At 40.9% G+C, this 22,299-nt stretch overlaps 1 protein-coding gene across 4 annotated transcripts in view; it reads right to left on the minus strand.

Annotated features, from left to right (window-relative positions):
- NSMAF (neutral sphingomyelinase activation associated factor) overlaps positions 1 to 21,948 on the minus strand; it is a 42,410-nt gene extending 20,462 nt beyond the window's left edge. Inside the window, exons 1-12 of one of the 4 annotated variants that reach the window (XR_007245402.1) lie at positions 21,619 to 21,948; positions 12,247 to 12,336; positions 12,065 to 12,149; positions 11,913 to 11,977; positions 11,796 to 11,832; positions 8,246 to 8,296; positions 7,607 to 7,678; positions 7,049 to 7,096; positions 6,904 to 6,956; positions 3,914 to 4,043; positions 2,648 to 2,719; positions 1,213 to 1,321 (exon numbers count right to left, since the gene is read on the minus strand). Coding sequence is in view for 3 of the 4 variants with exons in the window: in XM_048507286.1 (XP_048363243.1) it covers positions 1,213 to 1,321; positions 2,648 to 2,719; positions 3,914 to 4,043; positions 6,904 to 6,956; positions 7,049 to 7,096; positions 7,607 to 7,678; positions 8,246 to 8,296; positions 11,796 to 11,832; positions 11,913 to 11,977; positions 12,065 to 12,149; positions 12,247 to 12,336; positions 21,619 to 21,671 (865 nt within the window). In the remaining variant the exon portion in view is untranslated. Of the gene's footprint in view, positions 1 to 1,212; positions 1,322 to 2,647; positions 2,720 to 3,913; positions 4,044 to 6,903; positions 6,957 to 7,048; positions 7,097 to 7,606; positions 7,679 to 8,245; positions 8,297 to 8,870; positions 8,947 to 11,795; positions 11,833 to 11,912; positions 11,978 to 12,064; positions 12,154 to 12,246; positions 12,337 to 21,618 lie in introns of those variants that run through there. The other 3 variants (XM_048507287.1, XM_048507286.1, XM_048507288.1) reach the window with 3 other exon arrangements.
- Positions 21,949 to 22,299: the final 351 nt, after the last annotated feature.

Here is a 22,299-nt window from a genome sequence, read left to right on the forward strand (position 1 = left end):
AATCTTGCCACCTGGTGACTCTTCTCAGGAAAGAAAACTATGACAGTGGGAAAAGACCACCTTCAGACAGAAGATCAACACATATTTTCCCAAGCATTTATTTATTCTTCAGCTCTGTTTTACTGGTTTTAGCCTTTGAGTACTTCCTTTCTGGTGCTTCTCCTTTGCTATCAGATGTTTTATCACAAAAATGAACAGATTTTATGATTTGTACGTTTTACATTGTTGCTTGCTGCTTGGCAGCCTGCAGAGGAACAGTGACACATGCACTGTCTAGTTAAACAGTCCAGCTGTACAGATGGCTGACTTGCTAACTCACCTAGTTTGGAAGTGTGACGGATCCTGAATGCCTTAATACAGAATGTTACGAGGTACAACCGCAGCAAGAAGACAGCAGTGACACAACACAGAATGCAGAAAGCAATCCTGGTATTGCTGGGGAAGTGGTATTGTCACTTGAATTCATGTGAGATCCAAGACACTTTGCCTATGTGGCAGGTTTTAAAACAAGAACAAGGGCCAGGCCCTGCCACCTTGGAAGCAAGCCAATTAAGACAAGGAAAAGAAAAATCTTCAATAAATTCCCTTTACACACCACTACTGAGACCGACATGGGAGAGGATAGAAGACACTTATATATACCTCAGAAGACTTTCTATCAAAGACAAGCATAGAGAAGGCAGTGAGGCTACGAATACATGAATTACCAAATGGAGAAGGAAACAGCAAGAGAACTGATAGTAACAAATACAGCAAGGGTCAGAACACCAAACTCTCAGTGAATATGTGGCTTGTCATTCAAACGTATTCATGTCTAATTCCAGAATTGCTTTCTCCCAGGGATCCAATGTACCATAGCTTTATGAAGTTGAGAACTTTCCACAGAAAGACTCTCCATAGTAAAAACAAGTCCTGTATTTAAATAATTACAGCCAGTTCCATTATGAATGTCTATTTCATTGTAACTTAACTTTAGTTCCAAATCTTTTCATTCAATTCTATATTGTATTGTCGAAGGCTTTCACGGCCGGAATCACTTGGGTGCTGTGTGGTTTCCGGGCTGTATGGCCATGTTCTAGCTAGAACACGGCCATACAGAACACGGCCATACAGCCCGGAAACCACACAGCACCCAATTCTATATTGTTACGAAAATTCCAAGAAACAGTCTACCTTTCAAACACATACCAGTTATTCAAAAAATTCATATACCTAAATATGTTGCCATGTAGAAATAGACATCATCTCGATCTTTAGTGCTGTAGAACTTTAAATAGATATCTGAGCAAAGATCATTCTCTGTGCAAAATACTTCCAGACCCTAGGAAATGTAAAAGGAAGAAACATATACGTAATAATGTTCAGTGGGAAAACAGCAATACAATGTCCTTCAGGGACAAACATCCTACATACTTTGCTATCCCCCAAACCAGTTTGGTAACACCATACAGTAAAAGCTTCATTATCTGCAACTCATAGGGAATGGGGGTTGCCAGACATGTACCAAATACTGAAGCATTCTGCCCTACCAGATGAATCTATAATGACCAAGCCCCATCCCATTTTTAATGCCACGACAACAGCTCTCATGCTCTCGTGGAACGCTTTCCTTCACTCTGAGCCATACTATGCAGAAGGTAAACAAGCAGGCCAGCTGTCAGTACATCAGGACCCTGTTGGCTTGAGGCCAGCTAAGGAGAAAGAAGGCACCTGAAAACAGCGACTGCACTGACTATAAGAAGCCCAGAAATGGCTGGAATAGCATGAGTGGGCATGTACATCCCAAGATGCCAGAGTATGACAGCTGAGGGGAAGAGCCTGCCGTCTGGGTGACGCAAGTTAATGCGAAGGTCTGGATGACCAAGCACCAGACAACAAATCTTTTACCATACTAGCATTTTTCATCACACCAAAGCAAGTTTCAGCAAATAAAGTTATTTTAATCTATTGTCTTTATCATGAAGCTGTCCCTTCCAAGACAAGTATTTTTCCAGGAGAATTGTTTTAATTTCTTTTATATACAAGCACATATATTCAAACACATACAACACCATTCTTCAATTTCAAAATTGGCTTTTCAGGATGAGTGGTCCTGCTATGCCACCACCTGCTGTGCTATTCCAATGTCACTTAATAGCATTTTATGCTATTAAGGCTGAGCAATTTGAAACATTTACAGCAGCTTACATCTACTCCTTGAAAGCAGACAGGAACACTGAGGCCCCTTCCGCACAAGCAAAATAATGCGTTTTCAAACCACTTTCACAACTGTTTGCAAGTGGATTTTGTTATTCCGCACAGCTTCAAAGAGCACTGAAAGCAGTTTGAAAGTGCATTATTCTGCATGTGCGGAATGAGCCTGAGTTAGATGCAACGGTGGTATTCCACAAACAGAAGGGAACATCTCATTAGGGATTCTAATAATTTTGCACCTTTCCCTTCTCAATGCAGACCCTGATTTCAGAGGGTTTATGAGAGCTCCTCCTTTGGGGAGTTCAGTGGGCTCATGACAGGGGAGGAGGCTTATCTTCCTTTGAAGTACTTTGGATCCAGCCACCAAGCAACTTCATCTGGCAATCTTATGAATGGAAGTATGCACAAAACACATGTGGGAATAAGGACACACATTCAAACACCAGAAACTCACCAGTGGCAACAGGCCATGTCTTCTCTTATAGATGCGTTTGACACTATGCAGTGTCACTTGAACTACGGGCTTCTGTAAAACAAATAAAATGTACAAAATACAAAAAAATGACACTAGATTGACATGAGGTGTTTTCATTAGTTTCAAGTTTTGTAAGATTTTTATGTTTCTGGAATTAATTAGCTGATTTTTAGTGGTTGTTAATTTGAATGCTTTTACAGTTTTTGTCTTTTACGTTACAAGCTGGCCTGTGATTTCCTCACAGCACCTTTCTATAGTGGGGAGAAGGAGAATAAATGAGGAGGGGTGATCGCTATCTAAAATGCCAGAAATCCTTTCGCCAGTCCTATAAATGTTTTAACTAATAGTTACATAATGCACACCATGCAATACCATCATTTCCCCACATGAACTATATGCAAAAGCTGTAACTTTCCTCAAGATTTCTATTGATATTAAGCCTCAGTGTTTACATATAAAAAGTTCTCTCAATTGTTACATTTTTAAAATCACACAATACTAGCCCCACAGAGTTAGCCTCAGCTAATTACTAATTCCCACAAAACAGCCTGATGCAGCTGTGCTGTTGAAAGCAGTTGAGAGTAATTAAAGGGAGGGGAAATTAGACTCCTGGAAGGAGAATTCAGATATCAGAATTGGTAATTCCTCCCCAAATGCTTGCAGGCCTCTAACTTGGATAGTAGAAATGCCAGCAAGAATGAAAGAATTATATTTATCTGTCTAGTTTCTTAACATTTATATTTAACAAGGCATAAATTGGGACAAATCGCTTAAGTGTTACAGTGCTTCCACAGCAAACATGAAAGCTAGCTTTGCATTGTACCAGATGTTAAATTTAAATGTCACCTTTTTGTCTAGTAGGCATAAGGTGGCAAATGATACAAACTTCTACAATACAAACTTTTGAAGTGCTATGAACCAGTACCATTCAAATTTTGGGCAAAAGCCATCAAGGTGCCTTAAATCATCTCTCTTAACACTATTTTTCAAAAAGAAAATATTCTGATGTTCCTGAAAGTCAGTTTACAACAAGCAAATCTGAATTACAATATATAACATTATTCCTATAAAAATGCAAAAAGAAAAGTTCATTGACTTGGACAGAAGCTAAACTACAGATCCACTAAGCTTGTCCTTTGTCCATTTTTATGTGGTTCAAAAGTAGCAGGTCTCTGAACCAGCAAATTACTGTCTAAACTATCCCTGAGACCAGGGGTTAGAAGAAATGAACAGTAAGTTACTTACAGGGTAGCCATTAAGAGGTTGGAAATACAAATTGGAATCAGTGATGCATACATGCCCTGGGTTAGTCACCAGTGGAGTGACCATTTCAGCTTTACATTCCATATGCAACGTTTCAGAAACATTCTGAAACCTACAAAAGTAATGCAAGTACTGAGTTACTTTATACAATACATGATTCTGTATAAAAAATAGCTACCTTGTTCATCCCCATCTGAAGCACACATAACAGGAACCTTAAATAAACTCTTAGGGGTTTTTTCTACCCTGTATTTTCGGTTGCCATTCAACAATATTTTCACAATAATTGGCATGTACATGAATTCTCAGCTGCTTTAGGGCATACCAATGCAGATTTCAGTTAACTTATAAATGGCACCTTTGCAAAACGAGACTCAAATACAACTGAAAACCAGCTGAGCAACTTCATAAAATGTTAAGGAAAAAGGCAAGGCAGAGAACTTGTCATTCCTGAAGAATGGACTGTTGTGCTAAAAATAATTGCTCACTTTCAGGCATCTTTAGACATTGTCTCTGTATTCAGTAAGGGAAATGCAACTCCCAAACTCAACATCATATAACACTATTTTTCTACAACAAAGAAACACATAACTCTTTAACACATAGAAGAAAACAAGACATGTGGGTGTAATGGACTAATGAAACACTAATAAGAACAGACATTGGCCTTTTCTGCAAGCACAGTTTACCTTCCCAGAATGTTTTCTGTTAAATGATTTTGCACACCTCCTCCCTACCATCCCACAATGTTGTTTTGGAGATTATTTTCCCCTTGTTTCTTCAGTTACATTTATTCCACATGCTACTGCTGAAAATCTCAGACTCCATTTCTGCTATTGAGAACTACCAACACAAAATGGAAGACAAAATAACTCCTGGAGAAGGGGCCATTACCTGAAGGAACAGAAACGGGTAGTGCCCCCACCACCACCACATTTTTGGCCAAATATAATCAGCAGTAATGCACAATTGTTACTGTAGCAGTCCCAAATTTCATGCATTAGTCCTCGGTTTTTTTAATCACCCCCAGCTTTAAAATAACTCTTTGCCCTAATATCACAACATCAGTTCTATATGATCCACTACAATGCTAGTTTACATCTCTGCCTCAACGGTGCATCACTACTTCCATATGACAAAATACTTTTTTTAGAAATTTCCTTTCTAAAATAGATGGGAAGGGAAAAAAAGACTGAAAAAGAGGGCTGGGTGACAGGGGTGTGGGTAAGGCCAGGTGTTTGATGGGGTAGAGGAATAAAGACTGGCTGATGAGGCATGGCGTGGTTCCTATGAATTCAAACAGAATTGACCATGGAGCCTTTGTTTCAGGGAATTTTCAGCATTATTACCCACCGCTTTGTTTGCAGGGAAAGCATTACCCATCAGCTGGCTTTTTGCTTGCGTCTGGGGGGAAGCAATGTTTTATGAGTTCTCTATTGAGCATGCATGCTTTAATTTTTAATATAATCTTTATTTTTCATCTTTTATCCATCTACCAGCAGATCAATATTAATAGACTGATACATCACTCTATTGATAAATCAATATATCAACAAAAAAAAGCAAACTATTAAAGAAAAGTCTTAAATATAGCATCTGTACACGTTGCCCAAACGCTGATTATCTTTTATGGCAGGAAGTGTGTGTGTTGGAGGGAGGGAGGTAATGGTGGTGTACAAACTGCAAAACTGCAAAGAGACAAAGTGCACTACCATTTGCTAAGCTCCCCAGGTACACAATCGTCCATTTCCCAATGTGCTGTAAACCCAAGCATCAAGACTGATGGGCTTTTCCCAGTGTGGTCTGGAATCACTGATTGCTCGTATATAAAACTATTAGGCTGGAGACATCCCAGTTTGTTGATAAAATGCAGGGACAAACTGGGTGTTTGGACTGATCAATTTGTCTTACTTAGTATCAATTTATCGATCAATATGGTTATTTAAATTTTTAAATTTAAGTCTAAAAATCTAAAGATACGAAGGAGCAGGACACCACAGGCAACAGAAATGATATGACAGGACAAGCAGCTGGTAGTAGTTAGCAACAGAGAGTAGGGAGAGGGGGAAGTGTGCAAAGCCGAATGAGGGAGTGGAGCGGTAAGATTAGGCGGATGACTGTGGGCAGAAGGAAGAGGTCTGGGGCAAATCTGTGCCCACTGGCAAATCTGTCCCACTCTGGCAGCCAAGCAAAATTTAAATCGTGCTATAAGTGGATTTGCTTGCCGTGAAGAGAGTGGAAAGTGAAAGTGGGGCTAGAGGCCAAGAAACCTTGCTGCAGAGGAAATTCACCTCCACCACACAGCAAACACCTTGCGTATAATTGGCCACTGTTTCAACATGATTGCATGCTCAAGGAAAGCTGGTTCGGGAAAAATTTTTTTAAAAAAATTGCTGTAGAAGTGATTGGGAAAACAGAAGGAAAATGAAGGGAAAATATTTCCAGAACCAGAGGGAACAACATGCACAATTAAAAGGAAAAAAGTAGCAATTGGCAGCAGAAGATGTAATAAACAAATTGTGTCAAAAAGGCCTATGGTTGGATACAATCGAGCTCCACTCCACTCATGGCATAGCTCTTTCCACAGGTCTCCTCCTGCAACAGACTTTTGTGCTGTTCACAAAACCTTTCCCTGTGATCACTGGTGCTTCCAGAACAGCATGGCATGCAGTCTGATGGACTTTAGAAGGAAGGGAGTAGAGGGACTTTGGATCCAGCACAAAGAACAGTCTTCATCCTCAGTACCTTTTTGCCTTCTGCTATAAACATAATCTTACACTTGATTTTCTTTAAGAGCAGAAGGGGGAGTTTTCTCTAAAATGAACTGTCATAGAACTGTCACATCCTACATGTGAGCTCCCAAAGGCACCTGGTGGGCCACTGCGAGTAGCAGAGAGCTGGACTAGATGGACTTTGGTCTGATCCAGCTGGCTTGTTCTTATGTTCTTATGTTCTTACAGCAAGAGACGTACCTGTTCTTGTCAAATGATGTCCTGGCCAAGCGTGATTGCAATATAGCAGTAATCTACATTTTAAAAACAATGCTGTATGTTATATTTTTAATACAGTTCAATTACCACAAGAAATTAATCATTACTACTGTTTTGATATATTTACCATAGCAGCTTGGTCTCCCAGCTTGTCCAGATGAGATGCTCTGTGTAACTGTTTAAAACAGAAGCAAGCCGCTTAAATTTGGAAGATCATAGATCCACAGAATTCAGTTTCTAAGCAAAATGCTTATATCACCTCCCCCCTTAAGTCTGTAGGCTGTCCCTTGCATGATTTATTGTGAAATTCAGTCTAGAGCTATTTTAGAATAAGTGCCCTTGAAATCAACAGGTTTAGACTGGAATAATTCTGCATGGGATTGCATATATCATAAGCAAACTATATTTCCTACGGAAGACTTCTTACAACTAGTATAATTGTTCTTGCTTCTGCTGTGATAGGGCTTACATTGGAGACTTATCTATAGGGCTATGATGCATTAGATTAGTGCCATTTTACAAAAATCTTTTCTGCAAGAAGGATGACTGCTAACAGGAGGAGAACTATTTGCATTCTGAATAGAAAAAACCTCAAGTTACTTGTTTCAATATTTAATCTCCTCATAGCAGATGACCAAATAGTATACTACAGCCATTCTTGATACTGTCAAAAGCATATTCACACCTGGTGAATGGTATGTATAACATCTTCAACCTTTTCAGGAACATCCAGTTCAAACACATATTCAATTTTACCCTAGAAAGAGAAGCCGAGGGTGGGAGAGAGAAAAGAGCAATTTTAAAGGCTGGCATCTAGGAGTCACAAGCCCTCACATATTTTAATGCTATGTTTTTGAAACCTCTGACCAACAGTTAAAAGCTCTTACTCAAGGGTTTAATTCAGTTGATTTTCAAAAAGAAAGATTTGCAAACACAGTAACAGGTTTCTGGGAACCACAACTCCAAGCCTACTCCTCTCCCTCATGACTTCATTTTCCAACAGGGAGTCAGCAGAATTTGTTCTTTTACTGTCATGATTTTGATATTTTGCAAACCAAACAAATATGCTCATTTGACCACTTTTCCAAAGCTCTGAGAGATTTTTTTTTAAAAAAAAATATGCAGCACACAAGTTATTTCATTAAGATATTAAAGTTTGCATCAAGGTAAGTTCTGACCTATAATAGCTTCTCTACCCAACTTAATTTTCTTCCTTTCTGTAAATATTGTTCCCCATGTAATTCACAAATAAATATTCTCTCAAGAATAAGAAAATAGGTTCCATGAGATTTAGATGTTTAAGATAAGAAAAGAGAATACTTACTCTTTCTGCTTTAAAGGGTGCAATAATGTTTTGCTCTTTAGTGAGAAAAGCCTAGAAAGGAAAGGAAACAATTATGTAAAATGCCAGAAGAATACTACTAAAGAAGGAATTATTTTATTCCCTTATTTTCTGCTTGATATAGCTGTATGGGCATAACTAGCTTGGTAGCCAGATAGATAGTCAAAATATGCTTTGGTAACAGGTTTCTGCATTTGGGTTTTGTTGAGCAGCTAGGGATAAAGGAGGGTTTATTGTGGAAAAACAAATGTAGAAACAAGAATGAATAGAATGGAGGATGCATTATACAGCTATAGCAGCTCAAAAGTGCAAAGACATTGAAGTATACTGTACTTATCCAAGAACCACATCAAAGTTGAGGTCTCTGACTGGTTTTCTAAATTTGGAAAGAGATCCATATTTTACTCCAGACTGCAAATGTTGATAGAACTCCCATATTTGTGGGTTTCCCCAGTTAACTACTGTACAAGTGCAGGAACTCTTCATGCACATCTAATTCCATTCAAACATACCAGGTCAGTGCAGGGTAATGGTCTGGAGTGCTGGGCTAGGAATGCCCAGTTTCAAATCCCCACAATGAAGTTTTTCAAACTATACTCTGTCTCACCAAAAGATCCAAGGGTAGTTGATAGTTGTTTGGTAGAAGTGAAAGAAGTGTTCCTGCAGTATCATATCCCAATTCTCTAAAAGCATTAAAGAATCTTTTTTAAGCACCTTCATCATCAAAACTATTATGTGCATTATGAAACATTGAACAGTCATTTAGAAAGCATTTATTTCTGCAGAGGCCAGGTCTACCCAATGTTTCTGAATGATAGATCAGTCCTCTGACCAGCTGCTATTCTAATATAGAATCTGTGAAGATTCAAATATTGCTAACAAAAGAAAAAACCACACGTGCATAGGATCACCAGGATAAACAAGGGTTATTTATATTTTTTTACATGGAAATGCCCATTAGATGAGCTGCAAGCAGAGTAAACTGCTGGTAAGATTCTTAAAATGGCCTTGGCAGGACAGAGGTTCCTGAAAGGGGAAGAAAATAGCGGGAGCTACTATACCAGGGGTCCCCAAAGTTTTTAAACAGGGGGCCAGTTCACTGTCCCTCAGACTGTTGGAGGGCCAGACTAAAAAAAAACTATGAACAAATTCCTATGCACAAATGATTGTAAAATGTTTGATTTCACCTTTCAGCCTTTCTGTCATGGTCTATTTTTAGAACAGTGACCAAAGTATGTCAAGTACAGGGTGGGCTCCAAATATTGTTGGGGAGGCTGTCGAATACCTTCCCCTGTAAAAAAAAAAAGCAGAACTTTCCCAATGAAGCATTCCATCTAACCCAGGATTAGGTATCTTCCTGGGTTCTTCCTCCCTAGCAGCCAGCGAGCGATTCACCAGCCTGGCTGATGCCAATGGGAGTGAGGCGGAACAGAAAGCCTGAGAGCAACACATGGAGTAGCCGAGAGGGAAGGGCGGAGCAGGAGTTGCCACGTGTAAGGTTTCCAACTCTGGGTCTGAAAATTCATGGAGATTTGGGGGTGCCATCATGTAATTGCAATCAACAGCCGTTGGGGCCGGTTCCTCCTCTCCCTCGAGTCCCCACTGCACATGAATGGAGCCATCGCCACCATGCCTGGCGGGCCGGATAAATGCCTTCAGGGGGCTACATTTGGCCCCCGGGCCGTAGTTTGGGGACCCCTGTACTATACAAAAAGGCAAGTCTTCCTGATAGTTGTCCAATGCACTATAAATGCTCTCTTATCAAAGTTCAGTGTTTCATAGTGCATGGAATAGTGGTTTTGATGATGACAGCACATTAAAAAGAGAGAACTAGGCAGGCACTAGGACCACAGTGGAGTCTTCCATTACAAAGAAGGTCCAGGAAGAAGTTCTGGATTAATTCATAAATCTCTTGAAATCTTTTGGTAAGATAGCCTACCTCAGATGGTTGTTAAAATGATGATACAGAACATATATACACATCTTTAAGAGAGAATGAGAAAACTATGTACAGTACCCTGGGTTGGCTGGAAAAAAAGACAGGATAAAAATATAACACATAAAAGATTCTAACTTGCTACGATGCCAGAAAACTAATCCAAGCACAATGTTCAATTTTTCATTCACTTATGTATCCTGTTCTTGAATTGTTGAGCCTAGGACAGCATACACAGGATCATCCCATTTTCTCACAACCTTGCAAGTTTGCTGGTTTGAAAAATAGTAGCCAAATCCAAACCATGTGGTCAACTTTTTAGTAAAACAGGGATTTGATCCCACATCTTCTTGGTTAGTTCTAAAACTTGTATATCCACAATGCCTTTCATCTATTAGCCTTCATTAGTGCATAACCTAGTAAATTACTTAAGCTATATGAAATGATGGGAAACATTTAAGCACATTTTTGTCATGCCTCTGCTGAATCCAACATCCTTTCTGAATCTTGCACATTATTATTTTAAAAACTCCTAAAGCCTGTCTTGTTGCATTCTTGTGGTTAATAGTAGAGCAAAGAAAACTTTCTCAGTGCAAACACAACCACTGCTGCACCTGCACAACCTACCTATTTTAAAATATGGCATGTGTCTTTTTATGAACTATAGCTGTGATTCTTTAAGTATTTAGTCTGGATTGGTTCAACTAAATTGGCAAGCGTGCCTCCTTCCTGCATTTATTTATTTATTTTATGCACACAATTGTGCAAAGTTCCACTAAGCAGTGGTGTAGGAGGTTAAGAGATTGTGTATCTAATCTGGAGGAACCAGGTTTGATTCCCAGCTCTGCCGTTTGAGCTGTGGAGGCTTATCTGGGGAATTCAGATTAGCCTGTACACTCCCACACACGCCAGCTGGGTGACCTTGGGCTAGTCAGTTTCTCTGAGCTCTCTCAGCCCCACCTACCTCACAGGGTGTTTGTTGTGAGGGGGGAAGGGAAAGGAGACTGTAAGCCCCTTTGAGTCTCCTGCAGGAGAGAAAGGGGGGATATAAATCCAAACTCTTCTCTTCTTTTTCTTCTTCTTCTAATATCCTCCTGCGCTAGGATTCAGTGGAGTGCTGCCTCTTTTGCCCAAAGAGAGTAAACCTAAAGTAGTGATTCCTATTCTCCCCTTTTAAAGTGAAAACTAAACAATGTGTCACATCATATTTCTCTTTTACTACATTTGTGTCTAACACTATCATAGTATTAAAAGGCATCTAGTTTACAAATTCTAAATGTGCAGATCTAATTTAACAGTGTATCTCTATCATAAAACATTTCTAACCTGAGATATATCTTTAAGGGTTAAAATTCATCAACGGCAGAAGACTTAACTTGGTTGAGCCACCAAAAGGTTATGCTGGCAATTGTGCGATCTGTGTGCACAAGAAGCTAAGCAGGACAGGGGTTCCAGTGAGGGAAGGATCAGGCCAAGATAATCTCTGCTTCCTCTTGAACCAATGGAAAAACTGATAGGATTGAAGGCATTGGATCCACCATATAAAATAATGTTTACATCATTTTAAAGTTGAGAAGCTGCATATGCATCTCTTACCTGATTTGATATAATAGAAATCGTTCCAGGGGTTCCGCTAAAAGACAAATTTGAAAAACAGTTATTCCACCAATAAAAATAAAAGCAAAGAACTTGAACAGCATCAAGAACACATACCCTGTAAATGGGTTTCTTTCATTGTCTTCAGGTGCTTCTATTTTAATACAGTCTCTCAAAGGTATCTGTATGAATTAACAGAAATAAGAAATGTTTTTTCCTCTAAAACAAACAGGCGATTATATTCTGGTAATTGTCACTAAATTGCTCACCTTAATAATGGGCTGGCTTATTTCCTCAGGTTCAAATATCACAGATTTTGAGCAGATTTTCAATGATCCCCTGACTTTCCTTAGATTTCAGGGAAATAAAAAAGACCATTGCAGGATTTAAAACTGAGGCAAAATCTTAATACCTCCAAAGTAATCTCAGTTTTAACGATGTGATGATATACCTTCTATCTGTGCTGCTTTTCTTCAGAACATGGTTTGCAGTATGCTGTTCAAAGTAGTATTCTTCGAGATTAAGAAGCAATAGGGAAAACCTAAAACAAGAAAAGTAATTTTTAAAGAAAGTAGGAACGAATGAATCCTGTCATTTGACTACCATATAAAACCTCTATCACAGAGCCATGCAACCTTTTACCAGAACCCTTTGAGAATACTTTTCCAACTAAAGAGGAATATCAGGTCCTCTGTTCATTTTTAGGCCATTTTTTATCTCATGGAAATCCACATACCAGCATATTTAGTACCAGATAAGGGCATTCCATTGAAAATCAGATGAGGAAGTAACTATTTCAGTAACTATGGATGTAAACACCAAGTGTGGGAAATTATGAAGCACACTTCGGGCGTGTAGAACATGTCTGAAGAATTTAGCAATCTCAAAAAAATAGAAATCTGTCACAACTTTAACAGCTATACATCATACATGGCTTATGTCAATATATGTTAAAATATTTCAACTCATGCACTCAAAAAAGCCTGTTTAAACTGAAGTCCAGTTGTCTTATTCACAAGGAGTGGGATTATAAATAAAAACTAGGTTTAACTAAATTCTATCTACCCAATCCATTCACAATTACTAGTTGGTAACTGTTTTAAGAAGTTCTAATTTTTACATTCAACTACGACTATTTATGCCTCTAAGAAATTTATAAAACATATTAGGTTAACATTGCAAAAAATTTAACTTCAATGCTAAGATATATTTTCCGCTATCCCTAGCTTGGGAGTCATAACAAGTCAGAATTTTTTAACGAACAGCAGAGTTCCCATGTTTGAAAGACTGCCCTTAAAAACTCCATGCTCCAGTGCCTCACATAATCCAATCCAACAGAGCACAAGACTGCCTTATGTCAGCATCAATGTTCTCTATATCCATATTAGTAACCGTAACAACTACTGTAGCAAGTAAGATAAGAGTCTATAAACAACTCCACTGTCTTTTTAGTTCAGCATGCACCATAGTTTTATCAGGGAAGGGGAAGAGAGGCCAGTCAAATACAGACCTCAGGAAACAACTGGATCCTACCCATTCTAAAGGGCATGAAAAGATTAACATTTTCTAGAAGTTCATAATTGCATGCAGGCTTCATGACAAATCCACCATTTATCAACAACAGGTAGTCAAAACTTATAAAATGAGGGCTTATATAAGGCCACTTCTTTCTCCTGACTATAGCAAGTGCAATTCACAGCTCCCAACTCTAAAAGTTCTCCGTATGTCCCATTATTAGTTTCTACCACTGTTTCTTCCATTGTAGACTGTTTCCTCTAAATATACATATAGCCCCTATTCTTCCTATTTTAAATCAGGACAAAATCATATCATGCTCTCCGTTTTAATGTAATTTTTTTCTTTTCTTACATGGCTTTTCACGATTAGAACCATGTAGGTATGACATGATCTTCTTTGAGTGTGCTATGCAAAAACGGACAATTGTGTTACATACTTAGCATTACTGTATTTTCTTCCACAAATGTGGCTAAACCTAAAAACAATATTAAAAGTTATGTCATGTTAGTAGATCTTTAAAGTTAAATGGTGCAATTTTTCTGCAATTTAAACATTCAAAAACTGTCATTTTGTACACTATAACTAGATATCTGTCAGCAACCACCTTAAGCTTTTGGTGGTGGGGCATGGTAACTCTGCAGCACACAACACACTGTTCATTGCCAGCACTTCTAGGCTGCATCAGAATTGGCATCGTCAAGCAATGACAAAGATACCCCCCCCCCCGGGGTTTGCCAGCCAGCTTCTGCCAGATGAGTGGTAATGGGCAGAATAGTTTAATATCTATTCTGTGTGTCTGTTCCTGCTGTAGGCCTTAATTAGTAACACGGAGGTCTCTCAGCAGCTAAATAAGGTAGGGGTGCAGATCTGGTGAAGGGAAGAAGGGTATGTGCTGTACCAGGCATCTCCTAGAATTTGGATTATGAGAAACAAAGCAGGCGTCCCAGGTCCTGACCATATTTCAAAGAAGCAACACCACTGCCTGTCCCATGTTTCAATGTATGTGCAAAACCTGTATAAGCTGGAGGTAGTCACTAGTCTGCATGCTTGCTTTGTGAAAAGATTCCCAAGTGCCATTTTTGCTTTTCTGCGCAGAAATGAGAGTTAGATATTTCCACACCTAAGTGTTGTTCTTGGACTCAGGCACACCGGGCAACTAACTTTCCCTCTCTGAAAAAACAGAATCAGGTTATTTCTAATCTTCAAATTGCCTTTAATTAGAAGAGTTAAATTAGAAAAAAACATGAAGTCAACATATGACTTGCATTTTCTTTTTTATACTTGCTCAAAATGTCCAAAGCTGAGCCTGCATGCTGGCTAGTGAGGGTGGATGCATGCAGTGACGATGCATGACTGTTTTTCTGTGCAGGTTGAGATACCTGAGGTCAGACAGTCTGAAAAATGTAAGAAAAGAGGCCAGACCATTATATCAGAACTAGCCTTCCGTTCTGAGATATAGAGCACTGGTAAAACAGACAAACTACAGGAGGCTATAGACTGGGGCAAAAGGTATCATGCAATACATGCTAAGGAAACAACTGTTTTGCACATCATTTTACACCAGAACAAAAGAGAAACTAAACCCAAAAATAGTAAAGCTTCCAAACAACTTCTACCACTATGCAAAGCTCTTGCACAAGCATGTGAGAAACACACCTCACAGCTAGCTTCATTTGCTTGTGATTCTTTGGCTACAACCTTGTAATGGCGGCTCAGGTAAAATATTTACTGCATCTACCACAATGCATTTCTACATGGATGTTTTGCCAATTAAACTTCCATTCATGGTATTACACAAATACTAAAGCTTTATGGTAATGCACATTCACACCACCCAAGACACCAGCTGTTTTAAGCATGATTTAAAATTGGTGTGATATTTGAGATACCTGAAGTTCACTGGCAAAACCTAAAGACAGCCATCATCTCCCCAACAGAATACAAATTTCCAAACTGGAATCAAAACAGCATATATTGCTACCTGAACTAATCCAGTCTTTTTGAATGCAATCTCAGTTTCACTTCATCTGAGCATAACACAACCAGCAATTCAAACCATAAGATTTTTCCTGTTATGTATAATTGAATAAACAGAGCATTCTGCAAGGAAACTTTAAAACTACACCCCCTAACATTTTTTACTCAAAGAAGTAGATTTCATTATATGCACTACAGCCATTTAATTTTTAGCATTTCCAGGTATTTTAAAGCTTTTCCAGTTCCAAACTACAGTCCTTCAAGAAATTATTACTCTAGTCAATAAAATGAGAACAACCAGAATTAAATACATGTAAAAGAGGACAACCTTCAAAAGCAATTAACAGAGATTAATAAATTTATTTATATTTCCAGTTCTAAATATTTTGATGTTATATTTAAACAGCACTATAATCAAGCTGTTTTTTTAATTGCTCATTTTTCTACAAAAAGCTCTCTTCTTTCAGCTCTAGGAAACTGAAGCATTAGAACTATTCTGTCATAAAACAAAGTAGTGACAACATGATGAGAAGAATACACCTAGAAACTATACGGTGATCAGCAAATCTTACTGGTCTTGTCATCTCTATCCTAATTAGAAATCATGTTGCTATATTTCCCTCTAGTTTCTGTACTCAGAACTCGCAGTGTATCTATCAGCAACTGATCAGGCCATATCCTCTGCTTCTAAATAGGGCTGTTATTCTTCAGAGGACAATTAGTCTTTAAGGTTTCATGACAAACTGCTTTCAATTTTGTTTGGAACAAATACAGTTTCTTGTTAATGTTGGGAGTCGCTTGCTTCTTTGACCTCCTTTAGCCTGCAACACTGAATCAAGGACTGCAACTGAACAAATTGCAAATTACCACGATGCCTGAGAATAGCCACTTTGATCTGTTTATTCCACATAATCTGGCACGCTAAACCTGCTCTGACAGACTGCAGAAGAAAAGTTAATTTTAAAAATGCAGGTCTGTCTGAAGCAAAGCATTGTTTACTTTCAGAATGATGCATAAAGGCCTAGGAACTGGAGAACCCCATCTGATTGGTGGTGGAATTCTGCATGCTGTTTGGCCTAACAGCTAGATCAGGGGTCGGGAACCTTTTCCCCTCAAAGAGCCATTTGGCTCACCCCCCCCCTCACCCCCCACCCACTCGCTCGCCCCGTCCAGCTCCCCACCCGACTTGCTTTCGCCCTCCCCCACCGCATCTCCCATGGGCAGGTGAGGGATAAGAGACAGCCGGCCCGCCAACCAACAAAGTCGGAGGTAAAGCCCGCGGCGCAGCCTGGCTGGCCGCGGGCGATGGATGTGCCCGCCCTGCTGCCTGCAGGGCGGGCAAAGATGGGCCCGGCGGCTCGGCCTTGCCAGCCGCCGGGAGAGTGCCCGCCCCGCAACCAGCGGGGCGGGCAGGAAAACAAAAAACCTGGCGGCCTGGCCGGCTGCGGGCGAGGGATGTGCCCGCCCTGCTTCCTGTAGGGCGGGCGAAGATGGGGCTGGCGGCTCCGCTCATGGAGCCGCAGAACAGCGGCGGAAGAGCCGCATGCGGCTCGCGAGCCGCGGGTTCCCGACCCCTGAGCTAGATGATTCAGGAGGAGATTACCTCCCTCACAGAACAATGTGAGGGCTTTTGGTCTTTAAGACTTACCAAGTCTTAGCTGTGTTTTAAAGCATAACACCTCAGGGGGGAGTAGTTCAGTCAAGGTGTGAATGGATCAGCTGAAATCAGCCTATGAGTTGTCTGTGAAAAGTTATACATGGACAGAGACAACTAGTGGTGGAGGGTTTATAAAGGGGCCAAGCTGAAGGATCACATCTATATCCTATATTCATTAAGGGATGGAATGTTGTGATGGCCAACCTCCCACCAAAGGGCATGCAAAACTCACTTTGTAAGTCCTGTGCCCCCATTGGTTGGAAGTGAGTTGCTCACTTCCCCCACCCAGCCTCCCCCACCCCCAAACCCAAGCCTCCGCATAAGCCCTCCCATTTCCCCACCCACTGTCTCCCACCCCTCTGAACACCAAGACGGGCCTGCCAGAAGCCCTCCCCACATCCGAAATAACCAATTCAAGCATAAACGTACCCATTCAAGGTGGCAAACAGTGACCTGGCCCGGGGGGTGGGGGGGAGGCTGTAAAAGCAATGGTGGCAGGTGCAGGAGAAGGCAGGTGGGGGACTTGGCCAGTGCTTTTTCTCCCCCTTACTTTTCTTCAGCCTATTTTACTGCCTCTTAAATGTACTTTTACTACTAAAATATATATAAACTAATGAGAAATATCTTCTAGTGAGGGAAGAATTCCAGTGTACCAGTTGGTCTGGAGTACTGAGTTTTGCTTTGTGTTTCTTCAGTAGAGTGTTTTAAGTTTTGAGGGTTTTCTAACTGTGAAGGGTGAGTGAAGGTACTGAGTATATGTATCAAGCCTATTGGAACCCTGTGTGTGTGAACAGGCCATTAGCCAGAACATCTAAGAAACAACTATTTAGTATCTAAACTGAACAGTGACTGACAACTGAAACTCAGTAAGTATCTTTAACTCTGTGCTTGAAAAACCTAAATATTGAATCTCCAGGCCAATCTCTTGTGTACATTTATTGCTGTTGCCTTATTTGCTTCATCCATTCCTTATCTCCCAAGTATTCATTTCCCTTTCCCATTTCATCTGTTAATAAACCTTTTATTTTGTTCAAGTTTAAAATCCACCTTAGTATTTATTTTGTATGCCTTATAAAGAAGTTTGTCAAGAAAAGGTTTAAGTCAACAAGCATCCTTCACTTTCTGGGATAATTACAAAGTTGAGGGAAAGTGCTTCTGTATCACCCTACAATATTTCTGACGTACCTCAGTCCCTAAAGGGAAAAAGTTGGGAAAATCTGACAGAACAGGTCAATGAAGGATTTCCTGGCCTGAAGTAGTTAAGAAGGTATGGGGGTCAGTCACACTTGCATTTAAGCACAACTTAGAATCCTGTGTGCAATAAAACTCATTTGCTGAGCCCACCTCCATTTGGATGCAATGGTGAACTGGAGCTTAAGTGTTTGATAAAGCATCATACACTTGAGGAAGACATCTTTACCTCGAGATAGCTGACCTGGCCACCTGGATCCATACCAAAGTATCACTGAGACTACTGTAATGCACTATACATTAGTCTCCCTTCAAATATCAACCTGGAAACTCTAATAGGCCCAGAATACTGCATATCAGCTATGAACTACAACTAGATGGCGCATACATAATATTTCCATTCTGCAAACACTCCATTGGCTTCCTATCTGTCACCGGGCACAATGTAAGGTACTGGCTATCACATACAAAGCTCTTCATTGCCTAGGCCCGTGGTGGCGAACCTTTGGCACTCCAGAGGTTTGGATTGGAGCACTGGTCTCATCAGCCCTGCCTTGCCAGCCCAATTGTAGGGGCTGATGAGGGAGTGTAGTCTAAATCTAGGTCCTGGGGAGCCTCCTGCCATCAGCCCCTGCCAGCATGGCCAATTGTAGGGGCTGATGAGAATTGTAGTCCATAACATCTGGAGTGCCAAAGGTTCGCCACCACTGGCCTAGGCCCTTCTTATTTGTGTGATTGCCTCTCTCCCTAAGTTCATCTACGACAACTGTGCTCAAGTCACAGGGGTTTCTGTAGGTGCCCATTTGCAAATGGGCAAAATCAACAACTGCAGGTACATGATCTTTCTCCATTATGGCCCTCTGGCCCTCTCCTTGTAAAATAGCCTGTTCAGGAAGGAGGTCAGGAAAATAGCTTTTTATAACTATGCAAAACTGAAGTATTCAAGAGGGCTTTTCTATGCAGTTAATAAGGTTAGACTACAAAAAATGGTTTCACAAACTTGTAATGTACAAATGATTGGGACTGAGTTCTACACTGCTGTGTTTAGTTTATTGTTAGCAGTATCTTGTTTTTTTAATTTCTGTACACTTAAATGTGTCATGAGTATACTTATACTGCAGTTCTCTCTGGTGGTTTAGGCTTCTAAAATCCTAACACATGGTTACTGAATGTCCCATTTTGCTGATTGTACTGACTCACAATGTGTAATCCGTCTTGAGTGTCTGAGAAAGGTGGACTATACATAACTTTTTTAAAAATGCACAAGATGAGACTCAAAAAGCATTCATGTTCTACTACAATTTAATTAGTTATGAAACCTGAAATCAACTCTAACCTGGTTTACAAGGTATTGTCTGGATTAATAAGATCACACACCTAACACACTATAGCATTTGAATTTTGTAGAGCCCATTGAAGCATATTGTGTGGACAGCCCAACCCTACCAATCAGCTTTAGGAGTCAGTTTGGGTTGCACTAGCGTGTTTGTCCACCCTGCCAGCATAAAGGGCACTTACACCAGCAGGGAAGGCAAACTGGGGTACAGTCCTGGAAGACACTGGTGCAGCTGGGGGTCCACTGGACTTCTGTACTGGGAGCACCCACCGTGTGACAATCAACCTTACGCCACTAAAAACTGTGGAATAAGTCTGCTTTTTTGATGGCAGCAGGAGGGATTTTGAATTTCCCTCCTCCCTATACTGTCCAGAGCTCTTTTGTTTTAAAGATTCAAAGCTGAGAAGAATCTCCTTATCCTTTTTAGTATAAAAGGTTTGTTATCCCATAATGTTGTTATGTTTGTTTGTGGAAGTTGTTAAGGGGACCATGCTAGAACTAGGAGTACACCAAGAAAAACAAATAGCATCAACAATATACTTGTTTGAAATATGAATGCTAAAAATACTCCTAGATGATTTGCTGTTAATAATTCACTTTTCAGCCTATCTGGCCTCATCTACAGCTGCTGTTCCTCAGCCAGCTGCACTGCCTCATCCCCATGTGATCTGCTTGCAGTCATGTCGATATGCAGAGGTTTTCTTCTTGCATCAGTAACAGTATCTGTACAATATATACATGCAACCTCTTTCTTTAAGGCTACTCTCATTACAATTATTCAGATAGATAGGAATTAGGGCAGTTTCTTAGATACATTCCAGCTGGAAGGTCAGGGCAGTCTACACACAAAGGCACTCTATAGAGAGGAACACACATAATTACAACACTTTGGGATGGGGTGGGGAGAATACAACACAAGTCTTTCCAAAAGCTAAAATTTCTGTCCTGGCATCCTGATCTTTAACCCCAAAGTTGCAGACAGGCTGCAGTTGATGAAATGCACCATGTACATGTTTAAGTACATTTTTGTCTCCAGCTAAATCGCTGATATCGAAAACAGGTTCAAAACCTAAACAAATCAAATTCACACAACCAAAATTAATTGACATATAGAAGAACTTGCATACACCCTAAAGCCATCTGAGGGTTTTTTTTAAAAAAATGTGGAAATAAATTAGAATACTATTAACTCAAACAAATAGAAGGGTGGCCTTATCTTTGGCATCTGCCCAGTGGTTGGTCACTATCCCTAAAAATTAGTCACTTCCCACAGTTAACTGCCCACGTTATGACCAAATTACATCTGCAAAAAAATGAGGAGGTAAAAACAAGGAGGTAGTACCGGTAGTAGTAGATTAGAACTACTACAGGGGGACCCAGAATCCTATTTTGAAACGTTGCAGTGTGTTAAAAATTACTTGCACATTGAAAACCAGTACAATTAGCAAGTGAGGTCTGCTTTCGAGCTGCTACTCTACTTCTTCATGTACATGACTCCACCACCTTCCTCTCCCGCACGTGTAAAGTAAGACAATACTAAGCCCGTACAAAGTTGTAGGGGGGTGGGGTCGTTTGCCTTGCCAGCCTCATTTTGTAGTTAGCCTCCAGCGAGACGCAGGTGCACCAACGTTTGGTTCGCCAAACTGAAGCCAGTGACACTTGCACCCTTAAGGGCATTTAGACAGCTCTGGTCTGTGTGGAAGCAAAAACCAAAGGGTGGCGAATATACCGCAGTGCCCAAAGAAAAGAATCGCTCGACTTCCGTGTTGCCGGCTTACATCGTCACGTTGCAAAACAAAATGCAAAAAAGGGGGGCCGCTGGAGCCAGACCGGCTGGTGGCTTTCACTACCGCCCGCCGTCCTTTCCCACTAATTTGGCCTAATGGGGATTGTAAGGGGCTGTTTTCGAGGGGGGGTGTGTGTCTACCCTTTCCCCTAGAGGCGGGGGAGCTTTAATCCGTCCTCCATTCCCTAGAAGAAGGCACTTCAACGGAGCTGCTGCTGCCCGCTGCCCGCTACCTGCCCCCGCCCTCCTTCCGCGGCCCAAGAAGGGAAAGAACACTGAATGCGGCCGTAAGAGCCGTGGGGGCACCACAGCCGCCCGCTGCCAGCCCTGCTTTGAGCTTCTTGTGCGCTTCACTCACCTCTCCTTGGAGTAGAGCTGCTGCTCCTGCCGTCTCTTCCGAATGAAGGCCATGGACCCGCCCCGGCCGCCGCGCTTCCCCAGCACTTTCTGCTTCGCTGCCGGAAAGACCTGGCGAGCAGGCAAAGGCCTCCGCCGCCAAAGGAAGCTTCTCGCAGGGCTCTTCGCCCGACCATTTATACCGCGGGGGCTGCTCCGCTCCGCGCGCCGGCTGGGATCCAATTAGGCATTTTCAGCTCCCCCCAAATACTAGTCCTCTCCATTCGCAGCCGGAGCCTGATTTTCCTATGCTTGCCTGGAAGTCATATGCTCTGCTCTGTAACGCGCGAGGAGGCGCTGTTTAAAGTTAATGGCCGGTGCCGGAAAGTAACTCTGCACATGTTCAAGATGATCTTTTCTTTTTCGGTGCCCTTATTCGTTTAGGGCTCACTTGGCATCGGAAGGGGACGGCGATAAACAACAACTGCTAACCAAAACATAACGTTTGAGCTGCTATTCTGGGCACACACTTCTTAGTTTAAATGGAGTTTCACTGGCTTCTGTGAAACTGACTCTCAATTCATGTTAATAAAGCTTTCGGTTTCTGCTTAGGTTAAATGCTACATATTGAAATACGTTTAGTTTTTAACTTCTGCCTGGATTGTCACTGACAGATGCAGAACCGGGTATTACTAGAACAGCA

The sequence above is a fragment of the Sphaerodactylus townsendi genome, linkage group LG09 (genome assembly GCF_021028975.2).
Source record: "Sphaerodactylus townsendi isolate TG3544 linkage group LG09, MPM_Stown_v2.3, whole genome shotgun sequence".
In the NCBI taxonomy this organism is placed as follows: Eukaryota; Metazoa; Chordata; class Lepidosauria; order Squamata; family Sphaerodactylidae; genus Sphaerodactylus; species Sphaerodactylus townsendi.